Source organism: Prosopis cineraria, unplaced genomic scaffold (genome assembly GCF_029017545.1).
Source record: "Prosopis cineraria cultivar Desert tree isolate PC_DT_omini unplaced genomic scaffold, ASM2901754v1 PC4, whole genome shotgun sequence".
Classification (NCBI taxonomy): domain Eukaryota; kingdom Viridiplantae; phylum Streptophyta; class Magnoliopsida; order Fabales; family Fabaceae; genus Prosopis; species Prosopis cineraria.
The window spans coordinates 41,215,976-41,231,082 of record NW_026555335.1 but is presented as its reverse complement, the minus strand read 5'-3'; the positions used below and the strand labels follow the sequence as shown (position 1 = coordinate 41,231,082).

Genomic DNA, 15,107 nt, shown 5'->3' with positions numbered 1-15,107 from the left:
TTGTTAATGTACTTATAGACACTTGTCAATAAAGTGATAACCACTTGTTGACATGCAATTAATAAAACAAACTGTTTGCCGCATTTACAAACTTGTAATCAACTTTTATAAACAGTGTTATCTAAGTTAACTACACAAAATGAGCTAACTATACAAAGGGATATGATGATTGATAAAATTGGATCTTCAAGTTCTATCAAAAACCTTCTATTTCCTTTTCCTCATCGCTTGGGATCCTTCTAACAACGACATGGCTTCGGGCTCCTTCACATTATTACGATGACTTAGTAGCCACCACAAAAGTTCTACCTTCTTCTTATAGAGGTCATCCTGCACCATAAGTAAGTCTTATAAGGGACAACAACAAATATGTACTACATGAAAGAGGGAAAATGTAAAGCGAAGAATGCATACATAAGAGTATTTTGGCATCGTATACCCATTCTTATCCGCAGTGTTGTCCCACATTTGTAACTATGTCATAACGTGCACCCCACAAGTATGGCTAAAAACAAAATAAAAAACATAATGTAAAATTCATTTTCCACATATAAATATAAGCTTAATGATGTATGAACATAAAAGGAACTCACGTATCAGTTTGCACATGAACTTTAGCCCATATAATGTCTGTACTAACATCATTCTCAAACAATTGTGGCTTGACTGCACGAAGTAGAGAGTGAAAGCAATTCCTCTGCAAACTCAAGACTTGTAATGTTAGCAATGTTGATTTACAACTAAGCAATAAGATAATGACAAATATAGATGTTAGTAATATTGAGTGACAAGTATAAACATATGCATTCTCGTACCATCATTTCTTTAGGATCTAGTTGTCCTTTCTTCTTCTTCTTCTTCTTTTCCTTTCCCTTGCCCTTCTTCTCAACATTCTCTTCTTCTTCCTCTTCCTGCTGTCTTTAGAAATACTCCCTGTTACTGACCAATGAATCTAACACATAAAAGTTCTTGCTCTTGGTCTCAAAGACATAGCAAAACCAGTAACTATGGAAAAGAGTTGGGCCAAAAATGAAATCACAATCAACAATGTTATATCTAACAAACTCAAAAAATATTTCTCCTTGTTGTTATCTACCGTCCATTTCAAAGGGTTGCTGATCATTTTTACATAAACGCAGAACCAAAGATATGTCTTCAGACTTTTCCTTCATTTTCCTTTTGGTCACTTACCAAAGTTCGGGCAACCATTGATATCACCCTGTCACTAATCCATCTCTTTCCACCAAAATATTATAGCTTTGCATGAGTCAAGTAGTAGCCATACAAATCTATAATGATCCTGTTGAAGAAGAAGGAAAAAATAAATAAATAGTCACTAATATTTTAGTCAGTCAGTTTTTAGGCACAGTATAGGGACTTACTTGTCTCCCTCATCTTCCTCACATGATGTTGTGTATATTTGAAATAATTGCTCCTTCTCATCTACTTTTCTCTTCTTTCTAACATTAGTTCTAACCCATGGAGATTTCACAGCAGGTCTTTTATCTCTTTTTGATCTTGTAGAATGTTTACTTGATTGTTCTTCTCTTTTCCCTTCCTCATCCTCGACAGAATCTTTCCCTCCTACACCTGCTTCCTTGTCCTCTTCCTTTTTTGAATTGTCATTATCGCCCTTTTCTTTAGGAGAACCTTGTTGTTTATCATCTTTTTCTTTACCTTCTTCCCCTTCTAATTTTTCTTCTTCATTCTCTTCCTCTTTTGATTGTTCATCTCCACTTCCCTCCTCAGAACCTTTTTGTTCAACTCCTTCTTTGTTATATTCTTCCTCTTCAAATTTTTCATCTTCATTTTTTTCCTCTGAAGCTGTCCCCTCATTAACAGGTCCTTCCTCTTTTATTTTTTCATCTTCATTCTTTCCCTCAGAATCTATCCTTTTATCATTATCTTCTTCCTCTTGTGATTTTTCACCTTCTTTCTCTCTTGAGCCTTATCCAAGCAGCATTGATTGCAAGCTCATTAACTCCTCTCCAATGTCAGACACAAACTATAGCACTTTTTCATACAGCCTCCTTACTTTCTGCAAGACAATTTCTGACTCAGTGCATAAATAAGATCATATATATCTGTCTATTGTACTCCATTTTATACATACCGGGTGAACAAATGCTGATTCTTGATACACCTTGGTAGATGAACTACCATGTACAGCAATTGGCTCATGCAAGATGCCTCGATTGCTCTTTTTCTCTAACTCACTCTTGTATTCACTTTATCATCGTCTTAATATTTCAGAGCATCTACGGCTTTTAGACAACCTTGGCCAACTGGAAAATTTTGGAAGCCCCATACCTAAAACTTTGACAAATCAGTATAAACATAAAACTTTTACATGGAAAACTTTGAAAGGCTATCACTTTGGATTAATGTAAATTGAACACATACTTACCATTAGAAAGTAGATACATCCCCTAACGTTCTTCCTCATCCTTCCCTTCCCTTTGCTCAGCTGTTTCTTATAGTCTTCTACCTCCTTACAAAGTTCATTAAAAATGAACGTAGCCCAATCATATACGCTTGATTTCTTTTATGTCTCATAAACAACCTTCAATATACGGTCGCTAACCTTAAGGCTTGTGGTCGGCAATAGCAAGGTTCCCAACGCATACATTATAAAAAGTAACTCAAATTTAGCTACCTCTTTTCCAGATATAATCATTGCAGCTATTTCCTTATAAGGCATTTTATAGTAAGTATTTCTTAAATTCTTGAAAGCTCTATCATTCACATTGACATCCCCAGTAATCTGCTTACCCTCACTACTTAAGCCCATCAAGTCATTCACATCCTTGGCTTTCATTTGCTTAATTTTCCCCTTTATACATATTTCACGAGTTTGGGGGTTAAAGGCACGCATCAACTCTCCACAAATATCTCTTTGAATTTTTTTACAAGACACATCAAGAAGCCTATGGAATCCTAGCTTCTCAACCCTTTTTTGCAATTTCTCATCTTTCTTAACATATTTTGCTACTTCACCAAATTGGCTGGGAGAGCAGCACGTATGAAATGGTATGGTATATTTCTTCATTGTTGTCTTTGCTTTATCTTTCATCTTCCTTTATCTAGAAAATAAATAGAAAAGTTTAATTAGATGTGTTGAAAAGAGATATATGCATACTAGTCATTATTAAGTTTCAACTCAAAGATTTCTGCACTAGCATTGTTTATTAATAAAAAAAACACAAGTCACAGAGGCATAACGGTTCACTAGTTATGACGGTTCACTAGTCAATAGAGCATACTATTGTTGTCAATGGAGTTTATGGTTGTAGTCATTGAAGTAATTAGTTGTCATTCATGGAATAAATGATTTTAGTTAATACAGTATATGGTTGTTGTCAACAAAGAAAGCAATTGTCGTCAATGGAGAAATTTGTCCATATTTAAAATTACATATTTTTAAACAGAATTGGAACTTAAACTTACCAAAATAAAAATATAAAATGCAAGAGGAGTAGTTGAAAGTTGAAACATGCAAATACGCGCCTTAAGTAATTATAAAAATCTTATGCATAGCTACACTTTTGCAACATATCAAAAATGGAACAAACAAGTGGTGTAGTGATGAATCACTTCAGTAGAAATTAAGGACAGAAATATGGCATGGACATACATCAACTAGCTGAGCAGAGGAACAAATATGTAAGAGATGGATGACTTTAGCCTTCAGCTCTTTTACAAATCCTGTGACAATCAATCTCAACATGTTTTGTCATCTCAATGGTAACATCGGCATTATACTTGATTTTATAAACCCATTTGCAACTAATGGGTTACTTGCCAGGTGGAAGTGACACGAGAGACTAATTCAGCTTCAGTTCTCTAATTACAGCAACCATAGCATTATCCATTCATCATGCTTGACTACCTAATTATAGGTTTGGGTTCTTGGTGAATGGTCAGTCAAAATGGATAAGGTTAAGCCTTTGTGATAAGAGGGAAAATTACTATAAGAAAAACAGACAACATAGGATAGAGATGACCTCTTCCAATGGAAAATGATCCAGCTGAGGCCTGAAGTGAGCAATGATACTCCAGTAGATAATGATGTGTTTTGTACTTGTGTGCATGCATGAATTTTTGGACTGGTAGTGGTGAAACTGAAACAGTGGGAGATTCTAGGTGAGGTTCTATTATTGTAGGGGAAATTAGTTGGGAAGGATCAGGAACGTCCAAAAAGTTTAAGGTCTGTGGTAATGGAGTTGTTAAATGCTCACGAGAAAAGGGTATCAAAAAGAAAATTATGTTCATGGAATATGACATGTCTGGAAATGAATATGTTTTTGTTGTGAATATCAAGAAGTGTGGAACCTTTTGTGCCAGTTCTATGACCCAAAAAGACACTTTCAAGCCCAAGAACCAAAATTACAGTGAGGAGGATTACAGTGACGGTGAATTACAGTGAGAAGAAAACCGACATATGAGCAAAAAAATAGAGATGGAAAATTACAGTGATGTGCAAAAACGAAGATGCAAAAAATTAAAGTCACAACCAAGATACCAGCAAAAAAAACAAAAGAATAAAGAAAGGAATAATGGGAGAAGAAAACGCATAATTAATGGCAGTTGAACTTGTGGTGGCGAGATGGCGGCAAAGGACGACAGAGACAGTCCGATAATGGCGATTAGGGCAAATATGAGTTGCTGAAGTAGGAGCGAGCAACTCTCATTCTTTACTCCTTCAAGTTTTTCACTCTCTAACGGCGTGACAGTCTTCTCCGATGGAATGCAACCACGAGAATAGTAGTCGGTGGTTAGCTCTGAAGCACGACAGAATGAGGAAGATGGCTGTTTTCAGTTTCCTGGGTTAGTGGGAAGCAGACTGATTTTTTTATATTTCAAATAGAGGAAAAATGGGTAATTTTACTTTCATACTTATTCACCTTTAGGTCTCTAGGGACCTGTCAGTTATTTCTTAAATTTATAGGACCTCAGCATATTTAAAGTGCTTCCATGAAACTTTAGACTGATTTTCCCTAAGAAAAATATAATTTATAAGGATGAAACACTTCACTTACTTAAATATAAATTTAAATTAACCATCTCAAATTGGCACAAGTAGCAATGACTTTCATCATTTAAATAAGTAATTAGAAATTAAATTTTTAACCCTTATGTATGTGACAAATTCAACTAGGAGAGGTAACCCTTGTCCCAAATCTTTTGGGAATGTGTTTATCGGTGTGGTATACTCCTTGTATGTCGACAAAACATAAATAAATCAGCATAATTACAGTTAGGAATCTAGATATATTAAAATAGCACCTGAAATAATACATGTAAGCCTAGCTAGGAATTAGCTTACTATTGATAATGGGACTTAATGTATTATATATAGAACTGATGCACATTTTGCTTTGTGCGTGTGTGTACACACACCACGTGATTACACACTCGTCACGGGAAGAAGAGTAAGGCAGAAAGATTCTCTATATCATATATGTGCGTTTTGGGGGCGGGGGGTCTAATTACTTTCCAAGAGAACCTTCTTTTCACTGAACGAGAAAGGAATCTAAAGGAAGAACCTACTCTATCTTTCATTAATATTTAGTCTCAGTTTACACGAAACCACAACAACTAACCAAACACATTAACTTGTGTGCTTATAAATATACACTCTTTGGTTCATCTGTTTGCACCATACATACCAGTCTCAGCCATGGATAGCAGATCAGGCAAGTCCAAGAGTAGTGATCATGATAGGTCTCTGTGTGAGAAATCAATGAAAGTTGTGTCAAACATCATCAGAATTTCTTCTTTCTCTCTCGCGGAGAGGACTTTTGGTGGGACCACAGTGAAGGCTCCGAAGGAAGAAGACATGGCGACTGAGATTGAGCCGTTGGTGGTGGTGCCTCGGTTCAGGGGAAGCCGAAGGTTGCAAGAGCCGCAGAACCGGCCGAACCGGACCTACGTGATCAAGCCATCTTCTGGAGGCAGAAACGAAGAAGATGAGATATATCTTCGTGTGAGCCAACATGAGATTGAGAAGGATCATCATGTGATGCAGAAGAGATCACAAGTGTGTGTTGATGGGTTGGCTTCAGATTACATCAAGAAGATTCGTAATCAGATAGGATGTGGTTTGTAGGACACAACATGGGAAATTGAAAACCTTTGTGTTCTTGTTTAGTTTGCTGTATGTGCTTTTGATATATGCATGAAACACCAACTGATGATGTAGGTGTTTTGATCTGAAATAAACCAGATGTGATAAACCAAGCTATAGTTTATCTTCTTTTTTTCGGTTTTTCATGATCTTGCTATTTCTGAAGGGAAAATACTTTTCTTAATTCGTTTGTTTTCCCCCCCTTCTATTTTTTCATGTTGCTTTATTTTATTCCTTGCTGGATGGACAAGTCTTTAGATAATGCTTTAATTTCCATGAGTAAGGAATTTTCCTTTTTTGAATTCCCTTTTTCTTTTATCCTGTAAGAATTAAGCGAACTAAGAGAATGTGTTTTATCTAAGAGAGTCTAAATGGAGTGCACATGGATAACATATCCTAGTAGAATATAGAAATTTTTTTTCATGAACTTGCTATTTTTTGTGGACAAAAACAAAATATTCACCATGGGGGAGAATAAATTGAATTTTGATTTAATGAATGGCCTAAATCCCCTCAATGTTTCAAGTACTGTCATTCAATTTGATCAGCACTTAAAAGCTATAAAGATACATTTCTTTTTAAAAAAATTAAAATAACTCTCATGATATACACTTCTTAGCTCCTCCAAAAATTTAAGATTTAGTATTTTTTTAATATAATATGACAAAATTTTTTAGAACCATTCGATTAAATTAAATGATTATTATTGCGCTGCATGAAATGTTTAAGTGAAAGCGTCAATCAGTGATTTTAATTAAGAGCAAATTGTATGATATCAAAATTCAAAGCTTAGTACATTGACATGTCCTATTGGCTTTACACAGTAAGGAAATGGTGATCTTTCAATTAAAAAATCCAGCAAAACGACAAAAATAATAACAAATTAGGCGTTAAAATTTATTAATTTATATGTAGTACGAAAAATTAGTTATACTATTTATAACTTATTAATAACGTGGCTTATTATAAAATTTATAATTCATACTAATATTGATGAGTATAACATAATATAAATTGCTAATGACTAAATTGAGTCTTGTATATTCGTTTGGAATTGATGAGGCGCAATGTTTACAACTTTTGAAAAGTGTGACAACACTTAATGAGTTTGAATTATTTCTTACTGACTTGTGCTATTTTTTTATGGATTTAAAACATTTAAATTAAATTTGAAGGATCCATATTCCATACCTTTTATATATATATATAATCATCATTTAAAAAGTGTGACACGTCCAGGACAAATAATTTTTAAAAGAAAAACAATTTTGGCATGTTGGTGCTAGTTTTAAACTAAACCTTTTTTTTTAATTAAATGCTATTTACAACTAGATTTTAACCCTTTAAGAGGAAGATTGTACCAAATAGAACACTATATTCTGTTAAAGAGATAGTTTTAGAATAAAAATGACACATAAACCTATACATGAATATTGACAATAGTCATTTGTAATGTAAATTAGATTAAAAATATTTTTTTTTTTTATAAAAATATTAAATTTTGAAAGATTTCAACTTGTGAGTGAACATCAACAAAAAATTAATGATGATGTGTTTCAAGGAAGTGCTTGTTTTGATCACACACTGACACTAACTTGAAGTTGTGAAAGGAAAGGCATCGCTTTAACTGACCTCCCTGAGAGTCCTAATTGGTCGGTTGGGATTGGTGCGATTGAGGGGGAAGTCATGCTTTTGGATGAATTTGTAACCATTCATTCAATGTGAGATCCAAACTCTATCCTTCCATCTTTAGCATCAATACCATCACCCACACTTACATCACCACATGATGCCACCTCACACGTCATCAACCCCCCCCCCCCCCAAATTTATATATTTTAATCTTGCTTTATTTTTATTTCTCTTCATTCTTCCTCATTTTCTTCCTCTTCTTATATTATTATTAAAGGCAATCATGTTTAAAATATTATTGAATACTAAATGTGAGTACATCTCTCAACAAAAATTTAAACTTTTTTTATCACATTATTAGAGAATTAATTCCTTTTACCATACCCGCTCCCCATTAATACTCATCCTCTTATTTGATATGTTGGTAGTGTTGATTTTACTAGTGTGAAAAATTATTCATAAAGACCATCACTTGGCCCAAACAATACTTATGTTGCTCTTTTAAAAAAAAACAAAACAAAACAAAACAAGGCCATTTTATTAATAACAAAAAGCAATATTACACACACTATTCCAGAAAAAGCCAAAAAGCAAAAAGCAATAAACCTAGATACAACCTAGGGAAAAAAACAAGCAAAAGAAAAAGAAAAAACAACAAAACACTACCAGCTACCAAGCCTAACCAAAACATTAGCAAGTACCCTTCTTCTTATCCCTATCAGTATTGCAATAATCCTGCAGACTATGTTAAGTACTTGTTAGCAAAATAAATATTGTTTGGGTTATATCATCATCCTTACGAGTATTTTTCAAATTATAAAAAACTAACAATGCATGCGGATAAAATAAAAAGGATAGGCAACAATAAAAAAGTTAATTGCAAGGATTTAAACCAAAACATGTTAAAGTATAAGGCTATACTGATATGTTCACTTTCTTTTTCTTACATATCAATGTCATCAAACATACTCACTTTCGTCTTCTAATATGCTTATTATACTTTCTTTAGTAAGGTCTATAAATTGGACCTCAGTACCCTTTCACACCCTCCTAGGAACTCAAGGATCTTGTAGTTTTTAGGATAAATATGGATATATAGACATTCTATGGAACAAGCATAACATGAGAAGAAAGGGCATTAGGTGTGAAGGCCCAACCAACTTGGGCTCTACAATCAAAAGCGCGTTAAGCCAAACTCCTTATTTCCTTGTAGACAGCCAATATGAACAGCAAAGTAAGCACTAGTTAAATTCGCTTACGTTACACTCGGCTGCACAAATAACGGATAGGATAGGATTTTGACCAAATCCAAAATCTAATCTCTTTCGTGTGAGGACTGGATAAGGCAACCACTAATTTAGTGTGATTTAGGCTTAATTCAAAATTGAATAAGACCAGATTGAGAAACTAGTCTTAATAATCCAGTACCTCACTTTACTCTCTCTCTCTTTTTTGTCATTTTTCCTCTATAAAAAACAACAATTTACTACAACCTAATAAACTCAATTAAAATAATAAAAATACTTGTAATCGTTTATCAAAAAATATTAAAAGTTAATCATAATAAATTCATAATAATCTCTAACAAAACAAAAGCATTTAAGTTACAATTCCAGGGTTCAAATTCATAACAACATTTAATAAACTTCAACATTCATGACTTCATAAAGATAAAACAAAAAAAAAACATGAGATTGAAAGTAAATTAACAAAAAAGAAATAAAACAAATAATTAAATCATGAAAAATAAATCTCAACAAAACAGAACATAGCAATAAAGACTAGATTTTTAGTCCTTTGAGTCAATTTTTTAAAAGATTGGATTGAGTGAGTTTGTATTAGACTAGCTTGTACAGGATTGAATGATTTTTGCACAACCTCATATTACACTATTAAACACAAGACAAACACCAAATTTTGATTGTTCAAAGCATGAAATGAAAGGGAATAAATTCCAACAAAATAAAATAAGGGAGATAATGAATGAATATTTATGCTAGGTTTGGATACATATAGATTTAGATTTGAGCCAAATCTATTATTTGGATAATTAAAAATGTACAAAGTTAGATTTGACTTAAATCTAAATTTAAGTTTTATCTCAATCTCTTTATAATTTAAAATCCTTATTAAACCTCTATTATTTCAAATCTTAACTTAATCTCTTTTGTAATTTAATCCAAATCTATAATGGCTTGATTGGCTCGCCAATGATAATTGGATTGGACCGTCGAAGCTAAGGAAACCAAGCAGCCATGGTTGATCGAGACTAAATCGCCACTGCTGACTAGGACTACACCGCATGTTCTAATCGAGGCCAAATGGCCGACTTCCACTAGGATCAAACCATTAGCTCTAATAAGGATTGGAGTATAGGTAACAATCTAGACTTGATGGCCAATTTTCATTAAGACCGCACCTCAACGATGATTGAGACCAGACGACAAACTTTTACTAGGACCAAACAAATGGTGAACAATGAGACCGGGCGATCGACTTTCACCGGAATAGGACAACAACGATGACATGTACCAAATGGCCGACTTCCATAGGGACCAGACTGATGGCGATGACGGGGACTAGATAACTGACTTTCACTTAAAGTGGATGACCTCTTGTGATCGAGATTGGATCGCCGGCATTAAGTGTTATCGAATCACAATGTTCTGATCCTAGTTGAAGTCGTCAATTCGATCCCAATCAAAGTCGTCGACAAAGTCACAGTAGGAGTCAGTTATTCAATCCTTGTTGCAGGCACGAAATCGATTCACAATTGCGATCCGGTCTAGGTCACCTCTTGATTGAAGTCAGTCGTCAAGTCCTAGTTGTCACCATCAGTCTTGTCCAAGTCATCATTGTCGATCCAGTCTAGGTGAAAGTCAGCTATCCAGTCCCAATCGTTATCGTCAATCTAATCCTGATAGAAGTTGACAGTCCAATTCTAATGGAAGTTGACCATCCCATGTTGATCATCGCCGTTGGTTAAGTCTCGATAAAAGTTGACCATTCGATCCTAATGGAAGTCGGTCGTCGGGTCCTTCCTCATGGAAGTCAACCTTTCGGTCCTAGTCATTGCCTTTGATCTTGTCCCTGTCATTGTCATCAGTCTAATCCCAATGGAAGTCGGTCATATAATCCCCATTGTCATCGTAGGTCTGATCTTGATGAAAATCAACCATTCAATCCCTAGTCATCATTGGTGCTACGCTTCCAGTTGATGTTGACAGTTTAGTCCAGGTGAAAGTTGGCTATTTAAACTGTCAATTTTGACTAGGAATGGATTGCTAACATTGTCAAAGTTTCTTCTAAATTCAAATATAGAATTTAAATTTTAAAATTTTATTTTTAATCCAAACAAAAAATTTTAATATTATAATTTAATTTTTTTTATATCATCTAAATAAAAAAATTTAAAATATATGAATTTCAAGTGTGAGATTTTAAATATGAAATTTTTAATTTAAATTCATCCAACCAAATGTGACTTTACAGTCTCTCTCTTTTTTAAAAAAAAATAAAAAAGGAATCTTTACGGTGGAGTGGAAGAAACAACGTTAAAAGATTTTAATAGGTTTGTTATTGTTGTTGTTGTTATTATTGTTGTTATCATTATTATTATTATTATTATTATGATCATTCACCTCTTCTAGATGCTTGAAAGAGACCTTTACTTCTTGTCCTTTTCCCTCCCTTATGCCACTTCAATTGTAAAAACACATGTTATATTTCTTTTATTTAAAAATATAAAATATTTTTAATTAAATTTTATCTTTTAATAAAATAATTATTTATTTTAAATTAATTTTATTTTTTATATTTATTCTTATTAAATACCCTATAATAAATATAAAAGTTATTATTAATAGAGGCACTGTTAAAAAAATAATAATTATATTTAAAAAGATTAAAAATATTTTATATTTTTTAACATCTAACTCCTCAAAATTACTTTATATTTTTAAATAAAAAGAGTATAATTTTTTATCGCTTTTATTTTGGCTTGTGGTGATCTCATGGCTCAACTTCTTGTCATTTATAAATTAAAATACACGTCCTATTAAAATATTATAATTATAATATAACAAATCCCATATATGAAAAGATTGAAAAGACGCCAAGTCGAGGACTACACACACACATGCATTTGTGGTAAGTCGGAGTCAGCAAAAATTAAGACCGTCCAAATTTAATAATTTTATTTTTATTTTTTATTTATATTTTTAAATTTAAAAATATATAAAAATTTTAAATTTTTTTAATAAATATACTAATCAATCTAAAAGTTTATATTTAATATAGATTCTTTAAATTTAATATAAAAAATTTAAATTAACTTTTTAAATATATTCTGGATAGTGTGAATATATTCTGAATAGAACAATAAATTTATTAAAATAATTTAAAATTAATTTTAGATTATTTATATTAAATTTGGACTGTTAGATTAATAAATATATTTATTAAATTTTTTTTAAAATTTTTATATATTTTTTAATTTAAAAATATAAATAAAAAATAAAAATAAAAATATTAAATTTGGATCATTTAAATTAAATCTGGACTATTTAGATTAAATTTAGATAGTTTAAATTTTCTTCTGCCTCAAAAGAGAGATAGAGGATCCGAGTCTCACCAGACAGTGTTAGCTTCGTAAATGGACAACTCCTAACACCATTATTCGAAAACGAAACATGGCACGAAATGAATTATTGAATAGATAACTGAAAATATCCTTGTTTCGTATAAATATTTTACATTTGCTCTTGTGGTTGTCAATTCAAAAAATTTATCCAAAAAAAATTGAATTAATGTAAAATATTTATCTGAAAAGAAGGATATTTCAGTTACCTATTCAATAAATTCGAAAAAAAATTGAAGTAAGAAAAATATTATCAAATCATTTTCATTATTATCGATAGTTTAAGTAAATATGTTACTTATAGGAAATTATATAAATTAAAAAACATTAATGATTTTTAATATGTTTTTGGACCAACCGTACGTTGGTACTTTGATTAACTTTTTTTGGTTATTAGTATTCTTATCACTACACATACAAATTAAATCATACTTACTGTATCAAATGTAATCCAGTTTAAGGCTTTAATCCAACTACCATTTCTGTGGCACCATTATATAATATTAAACATTCTAAATCTAAAAAATAACACAATCCATAGGAGCTATTTTGTCGTACCAAAATTAGAAGGGACTTCGAGGGAGAATGATACTAAAATAAAATAAAAATGATAGTTAAGTCTTCAATGATTTTTTTTAAAAAAGTTGTAAATATTAATTTAGACAGTGAAAAACATAAATCCCATCTACATATTAAAATTTTGTTTAAAATTTAAAGGGAAAATATGACTTTTAGTCTCTACACTTTGCACACGATTTACTATTAATCCTTACAGTTTATTTTAAGTGTTCTAAGTCCTTATAATTTCTTTATCTGCACTTTAAGTCCCTACACTTTCAAAAGGGCAATGACGTGGCATTAATTGTGTTAATTATGTTGATGCGGACAATAATACTATTAACTATATGGTGACGTGCCAATTAGTAGCTGAAGTGTATTTTTTTGTAAGAAAAAAAAGAAAAAAAAAACTTATATGTACTTCCTCATATCCTTATTATAAGACACTTTCAATCATTTTACTCATATTAAAATTATTTTTTATATCATAAAAAATGATTTATACTTTCATTGTTACTTTTAACTTTAAATAATGATACAATTATCTTCATGTTACTCAAGAAAGGATAAAATTTAAAAAAATAATTTAATTATTATAAAGTGTTTTATATTTTGGACTTAAATTTTTTTGTAAAATATGTCCTGCAAATAGGACTCAAGGGAGTTTTTTTTAATAATCAGAAAGTGAAAAAAATTGTCATAACTCCAAACTTAAATAATATATTTTATATACATTAAAAAAACCATCCTAAATCTAATCCCAAACCTAATTTTAGAACACAGAATAGCAAGAAAGGCACCCTATAGCATAAAATTGTGTCAAATATAAAAAATGAACACATGATATTTTCTCATAACCTTAAGCCATACTTTTTTATATATAATAATTATTTAAAAATATACATTAGCTTTTCTTTTTTTCTACCCAAAAAAAATGCATATAAGTTATTAATTGACACGTCATCGTATAATTAATGGTAGAGTCGGGAAAACGAGCCGAGCCCATCGGGCTAGTCCGTTTAAACCCATATAAAAGTAGGGCCGAACTTGTAAATAGGACTTCAAAATGATAAATCGACTGTTTAAGCCCGTTTAATTTAGGGCTTAAAAGGGCTGGCCTTGCAGGGCCGAGGGCCAGCCCATTTAAGCCCACATATGTTTTTTTAATTAATTTTCATAATTTTTATTCTTTTTAGATTTGAAAAAAAATTAAACTAAATTTTACTCCACATCACATATTAGCCTATATTGACTGAGGATGAAAGGCAAAAAGAAAAAAAAAATAGTAATGAAGAATCACTGATCAAAAATTATATCAATTAAGGATCACTTGTTGTCAAAATTTGAGTAGATCCTTGTGGATTGGAGTTAATCTTTATCAATAAGTATTCATTTAGGTTTTAATAACAACTTATTTTAAATTAATAATAGTTTATTGTAGCTTGTTTTTCATTCAGGTTTTGACAACAATTGATTCTTAATTGATATAAATTTCATACAAAAATCCTTAGCTGCTATTTTCTAAAAAAAATACTACCTTAAATCTTCTAATTCATCTAGATCCATGATAATGATTTATTCAGTTCAACATTTACTATTCTAATTTTAATTGGGTGTTTGTCGGCTTGGCCGATCCATTGCTTATTGCATTGTTATTATTTTATTTATGTTTTTAGTTCATTTAGATGTTAATTAGTTAGTTTTTTGTACCTTTCTTGATTGAGTATTATATTAGAACGAAGTAATTTTTTATTTGATTAAAAAATTTAAAAAAAAATAAAAATAGTTAAAAGGGTCTAAAGCTCGCACGGCCGACCCTAAGCCCGTTATGTCAAGTGCTGGACTTCAAATATCAGGGTTCTAAAAGAAATTTGGGCTTAAAAGGACTGGCCCTGTTAGGCTCGAGCCCTTCAAGAGTCGGCCCTACAGGGCCGGGCTGGCCCTTTTTGCTAGCTCTAATTAATGGTGTTATTATCCACGTCTGTACTCCTCTGAAAGTGTAAAGACTTAAAATGTAGACAAAAAAATGTAAGAATTTAAAATATTAAAAATAAAATGTAAAAATCAATAGTAAATTACATGCAAAGTGTGAAAACTGAAAATTATGTTTTTTTAAATTTAAATGTTTTTATTTGCAATTGAAATTTTTGC

The 15,107-nt window shown here is 31.6% G+C and overlaps 1 protein-coding gene across 1 annotated transcript; it reads right to left on the bottom strand.

Annotated features, from left to right (window-relative positions):
* Window positions 1-207: 207 nt before the first annotated feature.
* LOC129309024 (uncharacterized) lies at window positions 208-3,049 on the bottom strand. Its single transcript, XM_054950371.1, has 4 exons — window positions 2,773-3,049; window positions 1,383-1,947; window positions 816-918; window positions 208-330 (listed from the first exon to the last, which is right to left on the bottom strand). The coding sequence occupies exons 1-4, from the start codon at window positions 3,047-3,049 to the stop codon at window positions 208-210; spliced, it is 1,068 nt and encodes a 355-aa protein (XP_054806346.1).
* Between the last annotated feature and the right edge of the window lie 12,058 nt (window positions 3,050-15,107).